At 37.2% G+C, this 26,753-nt stretch overlaps 1 protein-coding gene across 4 annotated transcripts in view; it reads left to right on the forward strand.

The window, feature by feature from the left end:
- The window catches only part of LOC135771790 (uncharacterized), a 407,895-nt gene that overhangs the window by 87,166 nt on the left and 293,976 nt on the right, over positions 1-26,753 (forward strand). For 3 of the 4 annotated variants that reach the window (XM_065282140.1, XM_065282141.1, XM_065282143.2), the window contains exons 7-11: positions 7,802-7,975; positions 21,734-21,907; positions 22,415-22,573; positions 24,075-24,242; positions 25,047-25,220. In XM_065282140.1, coding sequence (XP_065138212.1) covers positions 7,802-7,975; positions 21,734-21,907; positions 22,415-22,573; positions 24,075-24,242; positions 25,047-25,220 — 849 coding nt within the window. The remainder of the gene's footprint in view (positions 1-7,801; positions 7,976-21,733; positions 21,908-22,414; positions 22,574-24,074; positions 24,243-25,046; positions 25,221-26,753) is intronic. The other variant, XM_065282142.1, reaches the window with a different exon arrangement.

Here is a 26,753-nt window from a genome sequence, read left to right on the forward strand (position 1 = left end):
TCTCTATTTACCTTTCTCTTTATCCCTTTCTCTATTTACCTTTCTCTTTATTTCTACATTTCTAAAAAAAAAATTAAAGTTACTAACAAACCCTTGGCTATGCATATTGTGTTGGACTTGATAAGACTATTTCCAGTGCACTTATGTATTGCTGTTCTTGTGTTGCTATAATTGCTTCTATTGTTTACCTCACACTGAAAAAAATGCTTCATTGAATTTAATCAATTTTTTTAAGGTAAGTGGTTGCAATCAATTTATTTAAGCTACATTTAAACAAAAGTTTTATATTTTATTTTACTTTACTAATCTTTTTTGTTTAAATGTAGCTTAAATAAATTGATTGCAACCACTTACCTTAAAAAAATTGATTAAATTCAATGAATCATTTTTTTCAGTGCACTTGTAAGTCGCTTTGGACAAAAGCATCTGCTAAATGACTAAATGTAAATGTTGTACAGTTACGGGTTGCCATAATAACTGGTACAAGCACAGTAAATCTAAAAAAACAGTTTTGACAATAATCCTTGCACAAGAGTGAATGTGGCTCTTGATCACCCATGACCTGTATTCACACATCCATCCAGTAAAAACTTTCATAGAAGCTGTCAGTGAACAATAGATATAAAATTATTCAAAAACAACTAATATTATGCTGATAAAAATATGCTGATTTAGCTGATTTATTTATTCTGCTACTCTATTATTAAAAAAATGCAAAAACAGCACAGAATATATATGACATAACTGCTTATTAGTTAATGTTTCTAATAGTTCTTAATGTGTTTGCGTGTACTTGTGTTATATTTTAAATTATAAAGCAAATAATTTTCATAAAACGAAAACAATACTGAATAAATGTAATAGGTTAATACATTTATCATGTTTTTTTTCCGAATAACTTGCAATGTGTTAAATGAGAAAAATGCTGCTGACTGTCGGACCGCGTGAAGCTTGATGTGTCGCCATAAAAACTCAAACAAGTCACCTAAATTTACTTCAATATTGTTGATGTAAATTTTAATCTATCACTACAAACTATATATCGTTGGAAAGTTATAAGCCTCTAGAATACATATTTCAACAGTGTTTTATAAAATAAATTATGTAGGGAGAGTAATTGATTCATTTATGAAGAGAGTGTGCCTCAAAACATGTATATCCTGCTAACAGTGGTGTCAAAAGTATTCCCATTCATTACTCGGGTAGAAGTATAGATACTAGGGTTAAAAATACTTCTGTAGAAGTTGAAGTATCAACTCAAGGAGTGCCGATGTCCTGCAGATTTTAGCTCCAATAAAACCTTGCCTACCTGTCGTTTTCAGATTACTTTTTAGACCTTTACAAGCTTGTTCAGGTGTGCTTGATTAGTGCTGGAGCTAAACACTGCAGGACATTGGCACTCATTAGGGCCGACACAATTTAGTACAATGCAAACAAATACATTAAAGCAGTGGTTCTCAAACTAGGGGCCGCAAGATGGTGCAAGTGGCCCCAGTTTTATAATATTTTATAAAATACATTTTTTTATCATAAATTCTGTGCAATTAAATAAAAAATAAGGCTACTAAACAACAGCAATACATTGTATAATTTAATATGTTTTGTTAAATTAAAATGTAAAGTTTTAGAATGTTTTTTGTCATCCATTTTCTTTGTGGGGGCGCGAAGGAATGTACCATACACAAGAAGGGCCACAAAAAAAAAGGTTTGAGAACCACTGCATTAAAGAACCATATGTACTACTGAGCATTAACATGTTCCATGGAGAGGAAGATAAGATGACTAGTTGCCTATAAGTATTGTAATGGTGCAAAAACTCAAACTTCAGAGCAATGGGGGCCCTAAGCAGACTTTTACAGTGGTGCCCTCTTTAGTTAAAAAGCAGCAAAATCAAACACAACTATAGTATGTGTGAGAATAGAAATATGCTATTGTTATCATTTATAATTGTATTTTGACAGCAACACATACTACAATTATACAAATATGCAATTATATATAATTGCCTATATTTCTGCATCAGTACTTGTGTAGCTAATGGACTTTAGCTCCTGTAGCATAGATATCTTTGCCATGCTTCATAACGCAATGCAGCACAATGTCATTTAAACGATTGAAGTTACATGATATAAATTGGTACATTTTATACTTTTAAAATCACGCAGATGAGTTGGTGCTGTCAGCAGCCAGCTATACATTTTCACAGACTTGTGAATGTGAAATGACCTGAAAGTGACCAACGGGTTTTATTTCACACTTTTCTTTTCAATTTGAAGTAGTAAGTAAAGGGTAAGGAGTAAAAAGGCGATTTTTTTTTAAATGTAAAGAGTAGAAAGTATAGATAATTGCGGGAAAATGTAAATGAAAAATAATTACTCCAGTAAACTATAGATACCCAAAATTTCTACTTCAGTAAGGTAACAAACAGGGTTCCCGCGGGGTCTTAAAAAGCCTTAAAAGCATTGAATTTATGAATTTGGAAATAATACCTTAAAAAGACTTAAAAAAGTCTTAAATTTTGATGTCTGGGTCTTAAAAATTGTGCTGTATGTAACTTCTCCATATTTTTCCTTAAAAGTTTATTTGTCAACCACATTTTGATTAAATCAGGGATGCAAACACATCGCTTTTCGGCGCCTGCGGCTTTTTTTTATTAATGGCATTTTGGTTGCGAGCACATCGTGTCTCTCCCGATGAGTCTGCTGTACGTTCACGTGCTCGCTGTTTCTCGATGAATTGGGTGCGACATGAAGCGAGTTCAGCGTCACATGTTTCTGAACTTGAGCAGAGTTGTATGCATAGAGGGTTTCACGGAGGACCGGGTCCGATTAACATTATGTGTAAAACCCGAGGCGATCGGAAAACGGCCGTGATCAGAGTCAGTCAGCGCTAATGTTCACGTGCAGTTTCAAGCTGCGTGCCTCCGTTTCTATTGCGATAACAACTGGCTTGGTTTGAAAGTCACGACCACGCGCTGCAGTTTCTTTCTCCATCCCTTTGTTTAATAATATTATTATTAATGAATATCTAAAAAGTTTATATATATATAAAAAGTTTGCTCAAAGATCACAGAGATGGTAGCAAAAAAGAATTGTGAATGTCAAGCCCATTGCACGAGCAAAGCTCAAGCTGACTCTAGATATAATAATCTTTTTTTTTTTTTATTAAGGACACGCTGTCTTGGTCCATAAAACAACAAACAACAGATATACACACATAGACACATACAGTTACACTTACTCATGTACATATAAACTAAAATGCCAATGATTCCACATCCTTGAAAAGAACCTGACTGAACTCTGTGCCAGGTTCGTCAATAATAAAACTCACTCACATAATATAAAAACTCACTGGGACAGCAAGTAGACTTTTGAATCTAAAATAATAAGTGGATAAAGCTCTTTTAATCCGCAAGAGAGGAATTAAAAGAGGCACTTTTACTGCTTCTGCTCTATCTAAAAAGGAAAGAAAACTACATAAACCATAACACACAAATTACATTTATAATCTCTAGACCTGCACTTTCTATCATTAATATACTATACATAATATTGTATTCAAAAGAGTTTGATAAAAGGGGTCATTTACACAAGTATTGCTTCATATGTCAGTGCAAAAACAGTAAAGTGTTTTGTGATGCTTTGACAAACGTTGTCAGCTTTGTTCATTTATGGTTGGATTTATTAAATATAATGTGAAATTAATATAAATTAATGCAGCCAGATGGAAGGCCCTGGTTACGTTGCAGGAGGTGGCCAGGAAGAAGAGGAAGAAGGAGTAAAGCAAGAAGAAGTGCTAGATAGTTCAATAAGAGTTTGGGTTTTTTTTTTCACACCTGCTTGGCTTATCATCTTTTTACCCATTTCACATCGGAAAAATAAATGAACACAAGTTCAAGGATTTTAGTTTTTCTTTGCTGGTAGGGACGTGAAATGGGTATTAATTTTTATATAAATGGTCTTAAAAAGGTCTTAAAAAGACTTGAATTTAACTTGAAGAAACCTGTAGGAACCCTGAACAAAGTATTTGTACTTCGTTACTTGACACCTCTGCCTGCTAAATGTCATTGTTCCGCCAGCTGGACGCCTATGTTTACTTTTTGAATGCGAATTCTTATCCAATCATGACAAACTATATATCGTTTGAAAGCTCTAAGAGTGTAGTTTTTAATTATCATCGCCATTTTGGGAAAGAAATGACATAGTGAGAGTTTCAAAAAGGTCACAGGCCCACATGTAGGCCCAATTTGTTTTTACAAATTTATAACACTAAACCCCTACTCTAAACCTAAAAAATCTTGATAAACTATATATCACTTTCAGAATGTAGTTTTCATATATCAAGGTCATCTGATGATAGAAATAATGTAGTGACAGTTTTTTTGTAGTTCTGGGCATAGATTAATATCATACAAAATAAAAGTATTTTTTGCATAACATATGAGTTTGTGCTGTGTATAATTATTATGTATATATAAATGCACACACATTCATGTATGTATTTAAAAAACATTTATATATGTATAGATATATTTATTTATATTTTTATATATTCTATATTATTTATAAATAAATAAAATTATATAAATAAAACATTTATTATTTATTTTCTATGAGATTAATCTAGATTAATATATGCCCAGCTCTAGTTTTTTGTTACATGCCCCCCATAGGAATGCATATTCATTTTTTTATATTCATAACACTATATTCTGGTATAAATCTACAAAAATGTTGGCAAACTATGTATCATTGGAAAGCTCCAAGAACGTAGTTTTCATATATCAAAACGTTTTAGCAGTAATAATAATGCAGTGACAGTAATTTATTAATTTGTGACAAGAGTATGCAGCAAACCGTTGAAACCTAGTGGCCGTTGTTGGTTAAACCACTAAAAGTGTGAGACAAACCTAATGTGTGAACTTGAAATTTGGATCACAACTGCTTGAGACTTATGGCTTCAAGTTTACATGATTATTTTTTTGAAATGTACCTTTTTTATAATTTTATTTATAAAATTAATATTTTATTGGATTTTGTTTTATAAAAATAAATGTAAACTGCTATAACAATTTTTCTGTTTAATATTTTCACCTCTTCCACTTCAGTGACAAACCTTACATTGTCGTCGTTAAAACAAGACCAAGATTAGGCTTCTAGACCAATAAATGCCAGAGTAATATTCATTTGAAGATGCACTTCAGCTTTTCACCCCCCCACTCAAACGGGTGGGGTGACGCCTAAGGGGTTAAAAAAACTTCATACCAGAGTGACATTTTGAACCATCACCTGAAAAAGTTAAAAACATGAATTCTTGGTCTATTCCATGTAAAAACACTCAAGTGACTTTCCCATTGTAAAGTTACTGGTATGCCTTTGTGCTTTTATAGTTGCGCATTGAAGACCCGTCACCCCTAGAGCAACAACATGAAATAATTGAAAATATCCTTATATGATATATCAGTCCACTTCTTCATTTCATCTTCCCAATGGGTTATATATGTCAGGTGTAGTAAATATTTACCATAACTGTTTAAATCAAGTTTTATGCATGCTCCCATGACACTGTTTTCTACCGGCCGGCTATTAAAATGGACGTCTCGCACAAAAAAGGGAAACACATCACTTACTTCCACAGTCAAAAATAAGGTGGATAACATGCACAGGTAGTTTTTTTAATCTTGCACACAAATAATGTCAGAATGTCCACCTTTGCATGTATTCACGTAAATTACATACATTTGTGACCCCTCACGGAAAAAAGGGACACAAGTCGGCAGCACAAGTTTCGAGAAAATGAGAAACAAAGTTTTTTTTTTCAAAATTTGTGATTTTCGTTTTATTGTAGAATCTGTTAGTTGAGATCACGAAGAAGCCTCTCCATGTTTGAGATAGCAGTTTTTGTATATTTATGTACATTTTGCAGTTGAAAAAGGCTTGTTTTTCCAGAGATTCTAGCGTGCAGCAGGGGGCGTCATTGTCTGTGTATATTTACATACTGTATAAGCTTGTGTTCCCCCAAAGGGAACAGCGTGACTACTAAATAAGGATAGTTTGCCCAAAAAAGAAAATAATGTTATTAATGACTTACCCTTATGTCGTTCTAAACTCGGAAGACCTCCATTCATCTTAGGAACACAGTTTAAGATGTTTTATCGTTAGATTTAGTCCGAGAGCGTTCTATCTCCTTCATTGAAAATCTATGTATGGTTTCCATGTCCAGAAAGGTAATAAAAACATCATCAAAGTAGTCCATGTGACATCAGTGGGTCAGTAAGATTGTGTTGAAGCATCGGAAATACAGTTTGGTCCAAAAATAGCAGAATTACGACTTTATTCAGCATTTACTTCTCTTCCGGCTCGATCGTGAAGTCACGTGACTGTAGTGCCCTGTTCCTCAGACATGTTTGCTAAGGTTTTTCCTTTTTCAAACTTATAGCGTGCATCTCCCCAGACTGTAAAGCTCGGGCGCACAAAACAAAAGAAAAATGAAAGAAGCTGGGGCGGAACAAATAACAGTCAGCCGCATCGTACGTCAGCCGCGTCACTGACTTTATGCGGCGCCGCAGTCGGATGACGTCAAAGTACGGCGAGAGCTCTTCAAGAAATCCTAAGGAGTAGGTTACTTTCGACTCGCTCTCGCGGTACTTTGACGTCATCTCTATGTCAGTTCTTGCAGCGCAGCATGAGTCCAAACACACAGAAGTTACACAGAGATCGTTGTATTCTTTATATAATTGGCTACATGCTTTGTCTATCAATATTTTCCATGAAGTTATTGGATGATGGAGGAACGAGCGAGCGATTGGTAACATCTCTAAAGGACGTCACGTTTTGCGACGGCGCTGTTTGGATGATCTATTATACTACCTCACTATTTTAAATACAAACTTTGAAGGCGGGTTCATGTGTTTAACGGAGTTTAATCTCATATACCCTTACATGTTACGATGTAAATAGTCCTCAGATTGTATATTATGTTGTATTACTAGACATTCATGGTAAGATAATTAAAAGTAGTGTCTAACAATGACCCTCCCCCCCCACACACACTTGCTCCCCCTGAAATTAAATCAATATATATCACTTAATGGGGGATTCCCCTCCATTTTCCAGACCTTGATTACTACAGAAGCCACACTTGCTGCATTTAATCAGTTTAACTAGACAATACCTAAATGTGTTTTTACAGTAACTAGCTAGTAAATCAAATATCTTACTGTAAGCTAGCACTATTACAATAACTATAAAAATGCTTATTATGCTTTTGAGTTACTCAGTAAAAATCTATGAAAAAGAATCAAAGTTACAATTAAATCAGTCAAGACCTTGCATGCATCTCTGCTTATGACCAAACAAAATGTTTATTTTTGTGATATATATGATATAGTTTATATACATTTCCCTAAATTTCCCAATAATTCCCATAAATTCCTGTTAAGTTTCCAGTTTGTAGTTAAGTTCCCATGGAAAGTTTCTGGAAATTTACCCAAAACTTTCCACCATTTTGCAACCCTACAGCTTATTTCTCCTGTAATAGAGAAAATTGTTTACATCAAATACCTGATGAGAATTACAAGTGTGAGTCATGAACTCAATACAGATTCATGAAGAGTTGTTCATGTGTTTTAGGACATCTAACATTAATAGCTTGTGTGATGTGATTTCACATTTAAACACACAGGGTGTCAGTTATTGAGGGATTGAAAGAGTAACATTACATGAAGAGATGGATGTTATACTTGTGTATAAATTTTGTACGTTTTGCATAATTTACATGAAGTCATTGTTCTCTACAGGTTGATAAGATGTAATATCACAGGTGAAGGTTGTGTTGCTCTGACTTCAGCTCTGATGTCAAACCCATCACACCTGAGAGATATGGATCTGTCTAGGAATAAACTCACAGATTCAGGAATGAGGCTGATCTCTGATGTACTGAAGAATCCTGACTGTAAACTGGAGATACTATGGTAAGATAATATGATGTAATAATGAAATGAAATCTGTTTGAGGTGTTTATTTTCCTTCTGCTACTTCTGCACAGTGTTTTTGAGTTTTCAATTCAATCTATTTATATAGCGTTTTTCACAATTGTTTTATTGTTTCAAAGCAGCTTTACATTAATAAAAGCAGGAGAAAACATAGAAAAATTGGTGGACAACATAAGAAGCAGAGTACAGCGGCTAATATTAAACCATACTAGTGAGCATAGTAATAATGTAGCGTGAAGAAGAGAGTTCTAAGTTAAGCCAATGTCCGCTGACTCCCTAGGGGTTGAAAAAAAACTCCTATTAGAAAAAAACCTCAGGAGGAAGTCAGGAGGAAAATGTTCCAGAAAGAAAAAAACCCTTTGAGAGAGAGCAAGACAAGCTGATTCTGTAGAGGATATACCAGTTTCATGAGCAAGGCCTACCACAATAGATAAAACAATCTGGAGGGCTACTTTTTGATATAGTCTACTAAAAACTATTTTGTTTTACTTGTTGATTTTATTTTATTTTACTTGTTAAAATGTTTTAGAATTGTTTAAAATATTAAAATAGTGTTTCCCACAGAATTTTGAGAGACTGTGGTGGTTCTGATTATAGCCCTGCACGGGACTGTTTTTTTAAACCCGCGCCCGCCCGCACCTGCTGAATTGATGACCAGTCCCGCCCGTTCCCGCAACCTGCGTGTTCCCGCCCGTGCCCGCAATATTTGTGTCCACTCCCGCCCGCTCCCGCGGATTTTCTCAGAGCTTGTGAAAACTGTACACAAATGCATGCTCATACAAATCATTGGTTCAGATTAACATGCAGAATAACAGACTTTCAACACTATTGTGTTAAAGCAATAAACCCCGAGAAGCAGTGGGTTACCAGTGCATTTTATAACAGCTAAGGGGCGTCTAAACCCCCTTAGCTGTTATAAAATGCACTGGTAACCCAACGCTTCGAGGGGTTTATTGCGTTTATAAAACGGTTACTTCATATGCATAACGTTAGCGGGATTTTATAAAATAAAACCCAAAAAAGTTGTAATTATATTAGTACAAATATTACTCTTCCGCCAAACAAAGTAGTTCCTCAGAATCAAGTGTGACTGAAACAGAGCGCAGTTCCCAACCAACACAGACACAGCAAAGACACAATGAAAATATAATTTAAGACTGTGGTGTTTATTTTATAAATCACCATTCATCTAATTTATACATTAACATTTATATCGTGCAACTGTTGAAGTGATGATCAAATATGCTTGGAAGCATGCTGAACTCTTTCCCCGTCAGCGTTTTTTTTTTAAGTTGCCACCCAGTTTTAGTTTAATGCCTTCCAGAAAATTATCTTCTTTATATAAACATAAAATATCAAATGAAAGAACAGACCATCCGCTTTGAAACAAAAACAAACAAAAAAACATTTCATCCTACCTTCATTTGATCTCTTATCACCTCTCAATTTTTTTTATTAAAAGCGGAGATAATTCCATTTTTGTGAAGAACTTTAGTAAGAGATCAGATTCAGACGGAGCCATGAACAGTACTACACAGTGTTTTCAGTGAATGCGTCAGTGTTTAAGTTGGGTAAGATCGCCACCCAGTGGATAATAGCGGACGTATGAACTTGAGTTATAAATCCTCAGACAACGTTTTCTCTTTATCGACGAGATGACTCAACAATATTTATTGTCATTCATCTGGATATCGCCATTAATTGTGCAATTGTAGACAAATTAAAAATATGATTTAAGACTGTGGTGTTTATTTTCATAAATCAATACGCAGTAACAGTGGCGCAGTGATACTTATGTAATGTGGTCTGAACCGTGAGGTTACCGGTGTATTTTATCACGGCTTAGAACGCGTCTCAACCAATCAGAATGAAGAACCAGAACTGCCCGTTTTATAATTAAAATTAGGGATGTGCACGAATGGTCGAATATTTGATCTGCAATAATAATTCTAATGGAAAAGATGCTATTGGAATGTTAGTTTGTTTGTTTTTAATGCGCCACCGCATTAAAAACAGTCTTTAATGTAAATATACATCAAATATAAATTGCATTAACATGAAAATGTATTTGTTTGTATGTCTGATTGTTTTGGCAATTCAGATCGCAGACTAATTTAAGTATTTAGAGTTTTAACACCGGGTTGTCTGTTTTTGTCCACCGGCTCAGGTTTAATTTAGAAGTGCTTCTCCGCCGCATCAGTGCGCATCATGAGAGATTTGTTAGCTTCTTGTTATGGCTTATTTTATTTTGTTATTACAGCTAAACGAGACAGACATGGAAAACGAAACGGAGAACATTTATTATATGCAGTGCTCTATGGAAAATGAAGCGGAACTGCAAATGCCTGTTTAACCCCCAGGGGTCCAAAAACGCGGGGACGCGTTTTGACGTGTTTTCTCCTTATCATAGCAGAATCAACTTAAAATACTCTATCATTAATAATCAAACACTTACGTGTTTGACATCATTTGAAACTCTGAAGGGTCCTCTTTAATTAGTGTACATTCACAATAACAACAGATCTTTGTGTTTTTGTCAAATAAAGAAAATAAACAGGGTGCTCATTCAGACATTTCTGTCTCCGCCAGCTGTCTCTCAAATCACGTTACAAAAATTAGTTGAAACTCCGCGAATACTCCTCACACAAACATAATACACATATCCAAAGAAAGCCTGAAATGTCTACTTTTAAACAAGATAATTATAATCAAAAACAAATATTTCCTGTTTATATAATCTGCGTTGAAGTAAAGAGAGTACCATTTTTCCTGGCTGAGCTCATTATCTTTAATTCGGTCACGCCCACAGGCTGTTGACATGGTAATGAAGAGACAGCAGTTCCAACAATATTAAACAAAGCGTAAAGTTTGATCAGATTTAAAGACTTTACCGCATGTTTGGATTATAAACTTTATACACACACACGTGAGGAATATCTTCATTTATGTCTGGACATTGAGGAAGAGAAGCGTTTATCTTTAACGTTACCTAAGAAGAAGAACAATGGACGACGCAATGGAGGCGGATATATTCCTGAAGAAACTGTAAGTCATTTGTCTTCATTTATATTTGCTATCATGTAATATGTTATGGCTTGTGCAGTTCAGCCTACATAAGCAACCTCAACAGACTGCACGCTTCGGATTGAAAAACTTTCGCATTGTTTACAAACGAGTACGCGTGATCACGTAATGGCGGATTTCATTGTTACATGCTGTACAGTGTTAAACACAGTTATTTACTTATATCCTTCATGGCAACTTTGAGTAATGCTGCACTGCTGTGTCTTTTAAGTGTGTGCTGTAATATGATTCCATGTTTACATGCTTATTTACAAACGAGTACGCGTGATCACGTAATGGCGGATTTCATTGTTACGTGCTGTACAGTAGACACTTTCGTATCCTTCATGGTAACTTTGAGTAATGCTGCACTGGGGGAACTGCTGTAATATGATATTGTTTACATGCAACGCATTACATACATTGCGCTTTACACGCGACACCGTTTTATTATGAGCTCCGCGTTGTTTACACGGAGACGCGGCTTTTTTTATTATAAATTTACCTTGGCCAGTCTACCTAGGTGTGTGAAAGACGGCAATCACGTGACCAAATGGTGGCGCAGCGGTAGTGCGTTAGGCCGCCACGTGGTAGACCCGGGTTCGAAACCCGCCTAGGCCAAGTTTTTTTTATACAGTATATTGACATGCGCACATTGCACAAATATAGTTTCACGCTGTTTCAAGATTTGCTTTGTGCCTCAGCTGATTATAAAGCAGCAGCAAAAACACCCATTCACGTGTGCCCAAAAAGCGTATTTTACTTCACGCAGTGCTGCAGAGACCGTTCGCAAACACACGCGTTTGGGAATCAGATAATAAATCATGGACTGACCGGACAACGCTGTCTTGTATCAGTTTATGGGGAATTTGAAGGATAATAACAAGATTAACAAGACAATCACTTCTTGTGACTTCCTTCAACAAAACAAACTCGAGTTATTTGCGTCACATGTCATTACGGCAATTCTACGTCATTGCACGTGTGAATATGCTCCACACTCCCGTCCTGTAGGTGGCGAAAATGCGCCTTTCAGTGGGTTTACCAACCGCCATTAAAAAAAAGAAAAGATGGCACATGCGCAGAGCGTCCCAGTTTCAGTTATCCATCCGATCAAGTGTATACATGTCCTTTTGAGCGGATTACAAAAGGTATAAACCACCCCTAACAAGCGGATTAGATTTTTAATCAGATTGGCACTTTTTAGTCCGATTGAGGTGTTTACATGGAGCATTTTTATTCAGATTGATCATTTAAACGGATTACAAATGTCCATGTAAACGCAGCTACTGACCTTAAGCATTGTAGTAAATCCACTACAGGCTGGCTTAAGAAAAACAAAATGCGCCATTTAAAGTGGCCTAGTCAAAGCCCAGACCTAAACCTGTGGAATGACCTCAAGAGAGCGGTTCACACCAGACATCCTACAAATGTGTCTGAGTTAAAGGGGTTTTGTAAAGGGGAATGAGCAAAAATTGCTTCTGAACGATGTGCAGGTCTGATTCAGAACTACTGAAAGCGCATGCTTGAAGTATTTGCTGCCAAATGAGGCTCAACAAGCTGTTAAATCCAAGGGTTCACTTACATTTTCCTCCAGCACTATGAATGTTTAATGGGTGTTTCCAAAAAAGACACAAGACATTGGAATTATTTATGTCTTGTGAGCTTATGCACATCGTGTTTGTTCATTGGTGTGACCTAGATGAGGATCAGATAACATTTTATGGCAAATCACAGTAGAAAAACAGTGTATTCCTAGGGGTACACCTACTTTTTCTTGCCACTGTAGATCGGTGGTTTATACATACATATTAAATATACTGTCTGAAATGAGTCTACATTTACAATAATTTATGATTAATAGCAAGATTTATGTGTTTAATGACGTGAAGATGTTAAGGGGAAGGAGTTTATAGGTGCGTCAGGTTTAGTTGTTAAAACACTTCCACATAGGATACACTTGTATATCCTCGCTCATGACTCCTCAGAAAGCCTCCTAACTCTTCGTTCCTTGCCTCCTCGCGGTGCAATTAAAGAATTGAGATGTCTTACATGATGGTGGAGCTCGATCAGTTTCCGGGTCGTAGGACGTAGGAGCGAGAAGACGAGGAAGCATATTGAGAAGCACCCTGATACACAGCGGAAACGTTTCTGGCTTATTAAAATAAATATGGAATCAGAAAAATTATCATTTATTTTAGAAAATATGTGACCAGTCACGGAAAGTAGGGACACAAGTCGGATCTGGGGCATTTTGAGTTATTCTGAAAGTGCAGTTTCTAAGCTTTCCAACGATGTGTAACACATGAACATCTGATAAGATTTGGAGAAGTTGTGGCCATTTGAATATAACACATTCAAGAAAGAAAATGCTGAGAAATTTGAGAAAGAAGAGTTAACACTTTTCCCGGCCTGGAGAGACAATAGGGCTCATTTACATCTCATTTAGCTAAGCCATACCCCCTGTAAAGCCGTTTTGAGATACAGATGTTTTAGCATCATATGTAGTATTTTGTGAAAGAAATCTGCAAAAATAAACAGGACTTTTTACCTTTGTGTGGATCACAAGTCGAATCCAGTCTGTTTCAGATGTGTGAATCATCCAATGATTTTTGTCCACAAAAGTGACCCGTCACGGAAACCAGGGACACAAGTCGGCAGCACAAGCTTCGAGAAAATGAGAAACAAAGTTTTTTTTTTCAAAATTTAATAATAATAATAATAGATTTTATTTATAAAGCGCTTTTCATTCCAAGGAATCTCAAAGTGCTACAGTTAAAAATATATACCACAATGCAAATAAAGTCTAACAATAAAGTGCTACAATTAAAAATTAGAACCACAATACAAGTAATAGAATAATCAACTTAAAAAAGCCTTTCTAAAAAGATATGTCTTCAGATCTGCTTTAAAAGAGTCCAGGCTCTGTACTGTTCTCAGTTCAATGGGGAGGTTGTTCCATAGCCGAGGCGCAGCTGAGCAGAAAGCTCTGTCACCCATGGTTCGGAGCCTAGTAGTGGGAGTTTGAAGAAGTTGGCACCCAGATGATCTGAGGGTACGAGTAGAGGATTTCACAGTGATAAGCTCTTGCAGATATAGTGGTGCTTGTCCGGTGATGCACTGATGTGTGAGCAGAAGAATTTTGTAATCGATCCGGGATGAAACAGGAAGCCAGTGGAGTGAGTATAGGATAGGGGTTATATGTTCATATTTACGGACTCTCATAAGGACTCTGGCAGCGCTGTTTTGAATGTATTGCAGCTTTTGGATGTTCCTGCCAGAAATCCCTGTGAGGAGTCCATTGCAGTAGTCCAGCCTTGAGGAGATAAAGGCATGGACAAGTTTCTCTGCATCCGGAAGGGTTAAAAGGGGACGGAGTTTTGAAATGTTACGAAGGTGATGAAAAGAAGTCTTACAGATGTATTTTACGTGGTCAGTAAATGTTAGTTGTGGATCAAACCTGACACCTAGGTTTGTAATCGTGGAGGAAAGGGTAATGATCTGGCCATCAAAAGTGAACTGGGATATAGGTGAAGAGCGGATTTGGTGTGAAGTACCAACAAGTAGTGCCTCTGTTTTACTGGGATTTAGCTGGAGGAAGTTGCTGTTCATCCATGACTTTATCTCCTCAAGGCACGTGGTGAGTCTTGACAAGGCTATGGAGGGACTTGGGGCAGTTTTAATATAAAGTTGCGTGTCGTCAGCGTAGCAGTGAAAGGACATTCCATGTCTGCTGATGACACGACCGAGGGGAAGCATGTATAGGATGAATAAGATGGGGCCAAGAACCGACCCCTGTGGAACACCACATGTGACAGGGAGCCGTCTGGACTTACATCCTCCCAGAATAACACTTTCAGTCCTGCCAGAAAGATAAGACTGGAACCACCGTAATGCTGTGCCCGATAATCCTGCGGTGTCTTGGAGGCGGCCCAGGAGGATGTTATGGTCTACGGTGTCAAAGGCCGCTGTTAGGTCGAGAAGAATAAGCAGTGATGGTGATCCTGAATCAGCTGCCATCAAAAGGTCATTTACCACCCGGAGTAAAGCTGTTTCAGTACTGTGGCCTGAGCGGAAGCCTGATTGAAATGTCTCAAAAAGGTTGTTGTGTTTGAGATAGTTATTGAGCTGAGAGGCGGCTACCTTCTCCAGAACCTTTGACAGGAAGGTGAGGTTGGAGATTGGCCTGTAATTTGCAAGGACCTCTGGATCAGAGGTTGGTTTCTTTAGTACTGGGCAAATGATAGCAGATTTAAGGGTAGATGGGACATGACCAGTTTTAAAGGAGAGATTCACAAGGTTGGTGATGATTGGGCTAACAGCAGGAATAATTGACTTGAGTAGAACAGTTGGGATGGGATCTAAGGAACAGGTAGATGACTTCATTTTTCTTATGGTTTCCTCAATGTTACTCTGCTGAACCTCAGCGAAGTCTGTGAGGGATGGTAATCTCATTGGCGAAGAGTTTAAAACCAAAGGAGACAAGAGAGATGAGCCAGAAACTGAACAGCGTATGTTATTAACTTTGGATCTAAAAAAGTCCATAAAGCTATTGCATCGCTCCTCTGTGGGGTCAGTGGATAAGGATGTTTGAGGTTTCAGAAGATGGTTTATTGTGGAAAAAAGCTGCTTTGAGTTACCAGAGTTTGTATTTATAAGATTTGAGTAGAATTTAGAGCGTGCATCCTTCAAAGACTTAAAATAAGTCTTTTGATGATCCCGGAATGCAAGCTTGTGGACAGTTAAACTGGACTGTTTACTGCGGCGTTCTAGGATACGGCCCTCAGTTTTCATTTTCCGTAAATCCTGTGTGAACCAGGGAGCAGAATGTTTAAAGTTGACTTCTCGTGTCCTGATAGGGGCATGGAGGTCGAAGACACTACTCAGTGCTGTATTGTAGTATGTTGTCAGTTCATCTACAGTTGCAGAGGCTGGGCAGCTGATTTGTTGAAGGTCTTCAATGATAGAGGTAGGATCAATTTGTTGCCAGTTCCTGAATGATATTTGGCGTTTGGGTCTGTTTGTTGGCAGCATACAAGATAAGGCCATAGAAACCGACTTGTGGTCAGATACACCCAGGTCATCTATCTCCAGGTTGTTTATAGGGGCGTCAGAAATGACCAGATCTAGAGTGTGGCCCTTGGTGTGTGTGGGAGCCTTAACATGTTGCTGGAGACCAAGGCAGTCAAGCAAGCTCAGGAACTCTGTTGCTAAGTGACAGGAAGGGTTATCAATTTGGATGTTAAAATCACCAAGAATGACAATTCTGGTTGACATAGAGCAAAATGATGTGAGTAAGTCATGTATTTCATGAAGAAATGAGGCGTGAGGTTTGGGGGGGCGGTATATGAGAAGCACTGTCATGGAGTATGGAGGTTTACATTTAAAGGCTAAACATTCCATGGAAGTAAGGTCAGGTAATGACAGGGGAGATAGTTTTAGTTCAGCCCGATGGATAACGGCCAAACCACCCCCGCGTCCAGTACTGCGGGCTTTCTCCATGTAGGTATAGCCCTGGGGGCAGGCTTCATTGAGGACTGAGTAGTCCCCAATTTTGTGCCAAGTTTCAACTAAACACATGAAATCTACTTTTTTATTCAAAATGTGATCATGGATGAGAAAGGATTTATTGTTAAGAGATTGTGAATTAAATAATTCCATAGTAGCAGGAGACATAGCTGAAGTCTCTGGAAGTCTCTGTAAACTTCGTAATACACTGTGATCCACTCCATGTTTTACATTTCTCCCAGCACTAGAGGCTCTCAGAGGGTGGGGGAGGGATAGAGGGCAACTACGTATTCCAGATCCGACAGTGTACTGATGACGTCGCAAGGATGCGACACGTGCAGGTGAAGAGCAGATGGTGGGAATGTTTATGGTGTCACTCGAGGAATAAACAAACTTTCTCCGTGTACTTATGTGGATATAACGTGATCGACGCAGAAGTCCAAGCTGTCTGATGGTTGTAATACAAGGTGGAGCAGTGATCCTATTGAGACTCAGCAGTTGAGAGGTGGAATATTTCAACATCATGCCGGACACTTGTGACATTAGCGCGTTGCTAAGCGCGGCCAATCCTCCGACAATTTCAGGCAGCCTAGGCACACCAGTCGGTAGAGACAGTAGTAACTTTATATTCCAAGACGTTGGCTCACAAACAGCGGGACAGAGATGATTTGCAGGCACTGGAAGCGATGACAGCAAGACGGCAGCAGACCGCAAACGGTAGGCAAGTTGCAAGACTTCTTTCAGAGGTTTAAAAAACTAGTCTAATAATCTTTTGAATTGAGATCAAAAGATAAAAGTGCACACTATGTAAAAAGTTCATTTAAAATATTTAAAATGATAAAATCCGTGACGGAGAAGCGGCGAACAAACAGCGCCAGCGTCCTCTCCCAAGACATTCCAACATCAACCAAAATTTGTGATTTTCGTTTTATTGCAGAATCTGTTAGTTGAGATCACGAAGAAGCCTCTCCATGTTTGAGATAGCAGTTTTTGTATATTTAAAAGCGTACATTTTGCGGTTAAAATAGGCTTGTTTTTCCGGAGATTCTAGCGTGCAGCGGGGGGCGTCATTGTCTGTGTGTATATTTACATACTGTATAAGCTTGTGTTTTCGCCTCTGCCCCCAAAGGGAACAGCGTGACTACTGAATAAGGATAGTTCGCCCAAAACTGAAAATAATGTCATTAATGACTTACCCGTATGTCGTTCTATACTCGGAAGACCTCCGTTCATCTTCGGAACACAGTTTAAGATGTTTTAACTTTAGATTTAGTCCGAGTGCTTTCTGTCTACTCCATTGAAAATCTATGTACGGTTTCCATGTCCAGAAAGGTAACATCATCAAAATAGTCCATGTGACATCAGTGGGTCAGTAAGAATGTGTTGAAGCATCGAAAATACAGTTTGGTCCAAAAATAGCAGAATTACGACTTTATTCAGCATTGTCTTCTCTTCCAGCTCGAGCGTGAAGTCACGTGACTGTAGTGACGCGGCCCCCCTGTTCCTCAGACATGTTTGCTAAGGTTTCTCTTTTTTCAAACTTATCTCCCCAGACTGTTAAGCTCGGGCGCACAAAACAAAAGAAAAATAAAAGAAGCTGGGGCGGAACAAATAACAGTCAGCCGCATCGTACGTCAGCCGCGTCACCGACTTTATGCGGCGCCGCAGTCGGATGACGTCAAAGTACGGCGAGAGCTCTTCAAGAAATCTTAAGGAGTAGGTTACTTTCGACTCGCTCTCGCGGTACTTTGACGTCATCTCTATGTCAGTTCTTGCAGGGCAGCATGAGTCCAAACACACAGAAGTTACACAGAGATCGTTGTATTCTTTATATAATTGGCTAAATGCTTTGTCTATCAATATTTTCCATGAAGTTATTGGCTGATGGAGAAACGAGCGAGCGATTGGTAACATCTCTAAAGGACGTCACGTTTTCGACGGCGCTGTTTGGATGATCTATTATACTACCTCACTATTTTAAATACAAACTTTGAAGGCGAAACTTTGAATAACTCAAAATGCCCCAGATCCGACTTGTGTGCCTACTTTCCGTGACTGGCCACAAATGCGTATAATCTGTGAAATATAGATATATATAGTCTATTGTTTATATCAGATTTCTCATTACCATCTGGTAATAGAATATAATATACAATCTGAGGACTATTTACATCGTAACATGTAAGGGTATGAGATTACACTCTGTAATTTACGTTCCGTTAAACACATGAACCCACCTTCAAAGTTTGTATTTAAAATAGGGAGGTAGTATAATAGATAATTCAAACAGCACCGTCGAAAACTTGACATCCTTTAGGGATGTAACCAATCGCTCGCTCGTTCCTCCATCAGCCAATGACTTCATGGAAAATATTGATAGACAAAACATGTAGCCAATTATATAACGAATTCATTGATCTCTGTGTAACTTATGTGTGTTTGGACTCATGCTGTGCTGCAAGAACTGACAGAGAGATGACGTCAAAGTACCGCGAGAGCGAGTCGAAATTAAACTACTCCATAAGATTTCTTGAAGAGCTCTCGCTGTACTTTGACGTCATCTGACTGCGGCGCCGCATAAAGTCAGTGAAGTGACTGCCGTACGAGGCGGCACTTGCTATTTTTGGACCAAAATGTATTTTCGATGCTTCAACACATTCTTACTGACCCACTGATGTCACATGGACTATTTTGATGATGTTTTTATTAACTTTCTGGACATGGAAACCATACATAGATTTTCAATGGAGGAGACACAAAGGTCTCGGACTAAATCTAACGTTAAAACATCTTAAACTGTGTTCCGAAGATGAACTGAGGTCTTCTGAGTTTAGAGCGACATATGGGTGAGTCATTAATAACATTAATAATAACGCTGTTCCCTTTGGGGGCGGAGGCGGAAACACAAGCTTATACAGTATGTAAATATACACACAGACAACGACGCCCCCCGCAGCATGCTAGAATCTCCGGTGAAACAAGCCGATTTTTACCGCAAAATGTACGCTTTTAAATGTACAAAAACTGCTATCTCAAATAGAGATCGACCGATATATCTGTTTTCCGATATTTTCCCCGATATTTGCGCATTTTCCAATTATCAGATATCGGTTTTGTAATATCGGATTGATCGATAAACAAGAGAATTGAGAATTGCGCGCTGGATGCATCTGAGGAGAGGAGATCACAGCAGCGTGCACAGCAAATATGAAGGCGGAGTGACGCGATTTAATTAAAAGGACTTTGAGTATAATTACTTTGCATATGAGGCATTTATAACACATCTTATTTGTGCATTAATGTGTGTTATGTTAAATAAGTTGATATTAAAAAGCAATGTATGCAGCTTGTCCAAGAATAGAGACGAACTCACAGAGTTACGCTGGCTGATCCATAAAATCCTGTCCCAATAACGACGTAGCTTTGCATGAATAAAACAGCCATGAATTAATGCTTTGTGAAATTAAAAACGCTAAATTAAATTCGTTTTTCTGTTATTTATGCTTATCATTAGCATCGTAAAATCACGTTCATATTGCTGATCACTTACCGGGGTTGAAGGCTAAAGCACATCTACCACTTTTAACAAGATTTACCCTAAGTTATATTAACATTTACCAGATAAACATTATTTTGCTAAAATATCTAAATAAATGTCTGTGGATATTAATTAATTATTTATTACCTCCGCAAGCGGTCACAATTTGATACAGTTAATGCGCGAGTAAATGCATAGATAAACAGCGCTGTCTACAGCCATTTCATAAGCTAAAACAACTAAATATTAATTATTCTGACAACAAATAACATTACCAGTTAAGACATTTAATGATATATATAAGCTGTTTTGTTTGTTACTTTCCTGAATGTATTATTCCAGTCAGTGATATTATTTGTAAAATCTCTTTGCTAACTACTGGTTGGATTGCTGAAGGCTACAAGTTGCTGGTCAAAACAACGATATTATATCCCAAAAAAGGCACTTAATCCACCTGTTTTACTCTATAAACTATGTATAACAAGCAGCCAACTCCGCTATACTTTACTCTCTCCCCCGCTCCTGGAAGCCGCAGCGCGAACTTTGGATCAGTCCATTTCTGACGAAATGATAGGGGTGTTTGGAATAGTCCATGTATTGGGAGTATAGTTTCTACATTATTCATTAAATTAATATTATTCTTCACTCTTTCAGACCCCTCTATTTCATGTTGCTTTGTATGCAAAGAGGGAGTGATTGTGATGATGATTATTATTATAAGGGTTTGTTCAGTTCAGTAGTGTTGTAGTAATTATTATGTCAAAAACAGAAGTATAACATTAAATAAAAATCGGTTCAGCATATCGGTTATCGGGCATCCAAATATTTGTTATCGGCATCGGTTTAAAAAAATGAGTATCAGTCGATCTCTAATCTCAAACATGGAGAGGCTTCTTCGTGATCTCAACTAACAGATTCTGCAATAAAACGAAAATTACAAAATTAGAAAAAAAAAACGTTGTTTCTCATTTTTTTTAAACTTGTGCTGCCGACTTGTGTCACTGGTTTCCATGACGGGTCACATATGACACGTTGACACAATTGTCTCCAAATTCTTAAAAAGACAGTATACAATTTAAACACATTATATATTTTAAATATAAACATACAGAATATTTGTCTAAATGGTCTAAATGATATACATAAATAAACTAAGCTTCCATATTAAGATCATTTTTAACAAAAATATTCAAAGGCTAAATCTAAAGCAATATAGGCTCCTACAGTATGTAAAATAGCCCATCCATATCATTTTATTGTTTGACTGTTCAGTACTGTTCATATTTACATTTAAAAAACAGACATAAAAATAATTTAGAAAGTTACTTTCCCTAGTAACTATTTACTTTTGATTTAGGCAAACTCGGGAAGAGCGAGTTTCAGTAGTCCAACATTGATGTTATGAATGCATGGATAACGGTCTCAAGGTCCTTAGAAAGCATCATCATGAGTTTAGAAATAGATGTTTACTGAAAGAAGCTATTTTTCACAACAGCACAAATATGTTTATCGAAACATAGAGTAATCAGAAACAACCTCAAGGTTTCTGACACAATCATGTACGTTTAGAGAAGACTCAACACTCTTGATTTTAAACTCACGTATTGGTTTTCTTCTTTTGTTTACAGGTTGTGTGATTGTGATATCACAGATGAAGGTTGTGTTGCTCTGTCTTCAGCTCTGAGATCAAACCCATCACATCTGAGAGAACTGAATCTGTCTGGGAATAAACTCACAGATTCAGGAGTGAAGCAGATCTCCGATGTAATAAAAGATTCTCACTGTACACTGCAGAAAATGGGGTAAAGTCTCTTACTTTTACAAATGGTTCCTTAAAGATGTTTTACATTAGAATCGGAAAAATAGAAACTGTAAGATGAAAATAAATATTTAACGTAAAATGTATGGAAAATAAGAGGTTGAATTTGTAGATTTTTTATTGTTTAAAAAGTTATTTTGTCCATTTAATATTAATTTAAAACAAAATAACAAAATAATTTTTTGTTATTTATTATTAAATTTCTTATAAACCTGAAATAATCCTGATAAACTACAGTATATATTTTGGTGGAAATCTCTAAGAATGTAGTTTTAATTTTTCAAAATCTTTTTACAGTAATTGGATTTTGCTTCTAGACCAAAGAATGCCAGAATTATATTAATTTGAAGATGCACATCATCTTTTCATCCCCACACTCAAAATGTAGGGGGGTGACAGTTAATAAAAATATTTTGAGTTTTATGATGATTCCTGCTGATTTGTGTGTTGTGATCTGTGAGGGTGATGTGTGTGCTTCTTTTCTCTACAGGTTGTGGGATTTTAATATCACAGCTGAAGTTCGTTTTGTTCTGACTTTAAAGCCCTTTAAAGCAAAACTGATTCTGTCTTATAATAATCTTGGAGATTCAGAAGTGAAGGTGATCTCTGATGAACTGAAGAAACCTGACTGTAAAGTGGAGGAACTGGAGTAAGATCATTTCTAATAATGACTTAAGAATTAAACGTGATATTTATAGTATAGCTTGTTTTGTAATTATATTATAAACTCTACTGATGGTTTAATGACATAATTACAGCTCAAACTATCAGGTTCAGTGGGTTTGAGGGCTCTACACCAAAAGAAAACTATAACCTAATTTTAAGATCCTCATTTATCCCCTCATAAAGAAGAATATGATGAATGCTTAGCAATATAATACAGCCCTTACCACACTCATATCGTTATAGTTGTGTGATAAACAACCTGAAGAGTCAACAAAAATAGATAAATCATAAAATAAGTCTGTTAAAAATGTAAATCCACTGAAACAGCAGCAGTTATATCTGAGTGATGGAGTTTATAAAGTGATTTATTATTTTATTATTACTATTAGGGGTGGAAATCACAGGGTACCGTAAGGTAACAATAATATCATAATACAGCGATTCTCCGATAATCGGTATTTTGCTTGCTAATCCTATGATCACAATATCTGCCAAACTATGAAAGCAAAATATCCAGGAGAAGGTTAAGTGCAAAAACTACTTTTTTTTACTAGGAGCACTATTGCCCCTGACTGAAAATTTTAGACGTGCAAGCTGAAAATTTAGTGGCACACCTTATATCAATGAATGCAATTTTTCACTTTTCCCCATAATAACTGCATTACTGACAAATAGATTTAACTCTAAATGCATTTGTTGCACATGTCATTATGCACAAATGCCCTTTCTAAATATATTAATGTATTTAAATTAGTCATAGAGATTCCATATGCTAATCTTAGGTCTGCTGCTAGTAAATACAACCAGTAGTTAGGTTGTAATTGATTTGTTGCATGTTACATACATTATTTTATTAAACTATATATACAATAGTTATATCCAGTGTTATCCAGTATATTGTAATGATATTCATTCATTCATTCAAACCTTTATTTAACCAGGATAAAAAATGAGTAATGAGTGGCTTTATACATACATTCTTTACACATTACTTGTCTTCTTGTCTTCAGTTTTCTTGACCTGGGCACCTGATTCCTTTATTAATATACATTTCTTATACCTATACCTTTATATCTGTAATGTTGGTATTCACTTATAAGTTATTCCGCTCTCTCTCTATCTCTCATTTATGCAATGTCTAATGACCCTGCACCTTCTTGTGGCTAAATCTTTGTTTTTATTTCAAGTTCACGTGGGCTGCGTAAACCATCGGTAGATTACTAATCTATTTAGAGCACCTTGTTTTATTAATTAATTTAACGATATTTGATGCCAGTGTATCGATTCTCATATCGCCAGAGAAAGACAACGATACATCACCATAACAATGTATTTTCCCACCCGTAATTACTATTGATATCTTATGATTTATAATGAACTGTAAAATAATAAATAATGAATAAACTAACAAAAGAAAATCAATGTTGATCTGATGTGTGTGTTGTAATCTTAGAGAGTGAAGTGTTTGTCTCTGTTCTCTACAGGTTGAGGGAGTGTAATATCACAGATTGTGTTGCTCTGACTTCAGCTCTAACATCAAACCCATCACACCTGACACTACTGGATCTTTCTTATAATAATATTGAAGATTTAGGAGTGGAGTTGATCTCTGATGTACTTAGGAATCCTGACTGTAAACTGCAGATACTGAGGTGAGATCATCTCTCTAATAGCCACACATGCACTGAGGCTTAGTTAAAGTTGGTGGAAAGGCCTCATTGTACTTCTGTGTAGGGCTTATGCCATAGCATAGAAGCTAAACCGACATGCACTGCTTCAAGCCGTTCACCGATCAGTCTGCGCAGCTGTCTGTAATGATTTCTGCTATGGAGCATTTGGACGGGACTAAAATCACTGAGAAGCTCTGATAAAAATTTTCTCAGCCTCTCTATGTAAAACTAATCCTGTCCGAATAGTATTTACAGTGGCAAGAAAAAGTATGTGAACCCCTAGGAATGAACTGTTTTTCTACAGCGATTTGCCATAAAATGTGGTCTGATCCTAAAATGTGATCTAGGTCACAACAATAGACAAATACAATGTGTACAAGCTGCAAACACACAAAAATTCTAGTTTCTTGTGTCTTTTTGAAAACACCCATTACACATTCACAGCGCTGAAGGAAAATATAAGTGAACCCTTGCATTTAATAGCTTGTTGAACCTCCCTTGGCAGCAATTGTTCAAGCAAGTGCTTTCAGTTGTTCTGAATCAGACCTGCACATCGTTCAGAGGGAATTTTTGCCTAATATACATTTGTAGGATGTCTGGTGTAAACTACTCTCTTGAGGTCATTCCACAGGTTAAGGTCTGGGCTTTGAATAGGCCACTTTAAACACACAGCGTGTCAGTTATTGAGGGATTGAAAGAGTAACATTACATGAAGAGATGGATGTTATATTTGTGTATAAACTTTGTAGTTTTGCATAATTTGCATGAATTCATTGTTCTCTACAGGTTGCAGTCTTGTAATATCACAGGTGAAGGTTGTGCTGCTCTGACTTCAGCTCTGACGTCAAACCCATCACACCTGAGAGATATGGATCTGTCTAGGAATAAACTCACAGATTCAGGAATGAGGCTGATCTCTGATGTACTGAAGAATCCTGACTGTAAATTGGAGATACTATGGTAAGATAATATGATGTAATAATGAAATGAAATCTGTTTGAGGTGTTTATTTTTCTCCTTCTGCTTCTGAACTGTAGAACTGTTTCTGAGTTTTCAATTCAATTTATAGTTGAGAGTTCTAAGTTAAGCCAATGTCAGCTGACTCCCTAGGGGTTGAACAAAACTCCTAGGAGAAAAAAACTCAGGAGGAAAATGTTCCAGAAAGAAAAAACCCTTTGAGAGAGCCAGACATAGCTGATATAGATACTATTTTATAAAATTGTATGGGAATTAAAACATAATATATATATATACAGTGCCCTCCACAATTATTGGCACCCCTGTTTAAGATGTGGTCATGGACTTGTAAAATAAAGCAATAAACCCCAAGAAGCAGTGGGTTACCAGTGCATTTTATAACAGCTAAGGGGCGTTGTTAGGCACGACGCGAAGCGCAGTTCCCAACCAACACAGACGCAGCAAAGACAAAATGAAAATATGATTAAAGACTATGGTATTTATTTTTATAAATCAACATTCATCTAAAATATACATTAATATTTATATCGTGCAACTGTTGAAGTGATGATCAAATATGCTTGGAAGCATGCTTAACTCTTTCCCTGTCAGCGTTTTTTTTAAGTTGCCACCCAGTTTTAGTTTAACACTCTGGGGTCGGCTGCGGCGCGGAGTTTTCAATCACTCCGCTAAGAGACTTATGGCGCTTTTCCATTGCATAGTACCCCACGGTTTAGTTTAGTTTGGGTCGGGTCAGCTTACTTTTGGGAGCTTTTCCATTGGGTGCAGTACGTAGTACCCGATACTTTTTTTCGTACCACCTCGGTTGGGGTTCCAAGTGACCTGAGCTGATACCAAACGTGACGCAAAAACACTGTAGATCACTGATTGGTCTGAGAGAATCGTCACGTCATCGCTATAATGTAAATATTAGCTTTAGCTTACTGCTAGCTTGCGCTGTCTCAAGCAAACATGTTGTTATCTGTGTTCTGCTATAAGTTTCCAAACACCCTTTTAGCGATGAAAAACATCCGCAAGTTGAGAATCCGGGACACCATAACAGTTTTTTCCAGACTTGCAGTTTGTGGCGGCACATTCGCGACGTGCACGTCCGCATTATATATGCTTAAATGCAACTTGAATGAGGCTCAGCGGAGCGCCGTCGACTGACGCCACGGGTCGGGTGTTTGAACAGAAACTGTCATGTGAGACAGAGGTAGTTATAAACGCGATGTGCAAACATCTATTTGTGGTGGCCAATTTTAATTTTGTGGCAGACTGAGAAATAAATGAATGTATGGGAATGTACAACAACGCTCTCACGTGTATGATGTCACAGCAGGCAGCGCAAATATAACGACACGCCTATAATCCCTCCCACTCCGAAGTGATACTAAACTCGATGGAAAAGCTAACCACGCCAAAGTGAGGTGAGCTGACCCGACCCAAACTAAACTAAACCGTGGGGTACTATGCAATGGAAAAGCGCCATTAGATAACTCTGCTGATTTTTGACATACAGATATGATTTATACA

This window comes from Paramisgurnus dabryanus, chromosome 8, assembly GCF_030506205.2.
Source record: "Paramisgurnus dabryanus chromosome 8, PD_genome_1.1, whole genome shotgun sequence".
NCBI lineage: Eukaryota > Metazoa > Chordata > Actinopteri > Cypriniformes > Cobitidae > Paramisgurnus > Paramisgurnus dabryanus.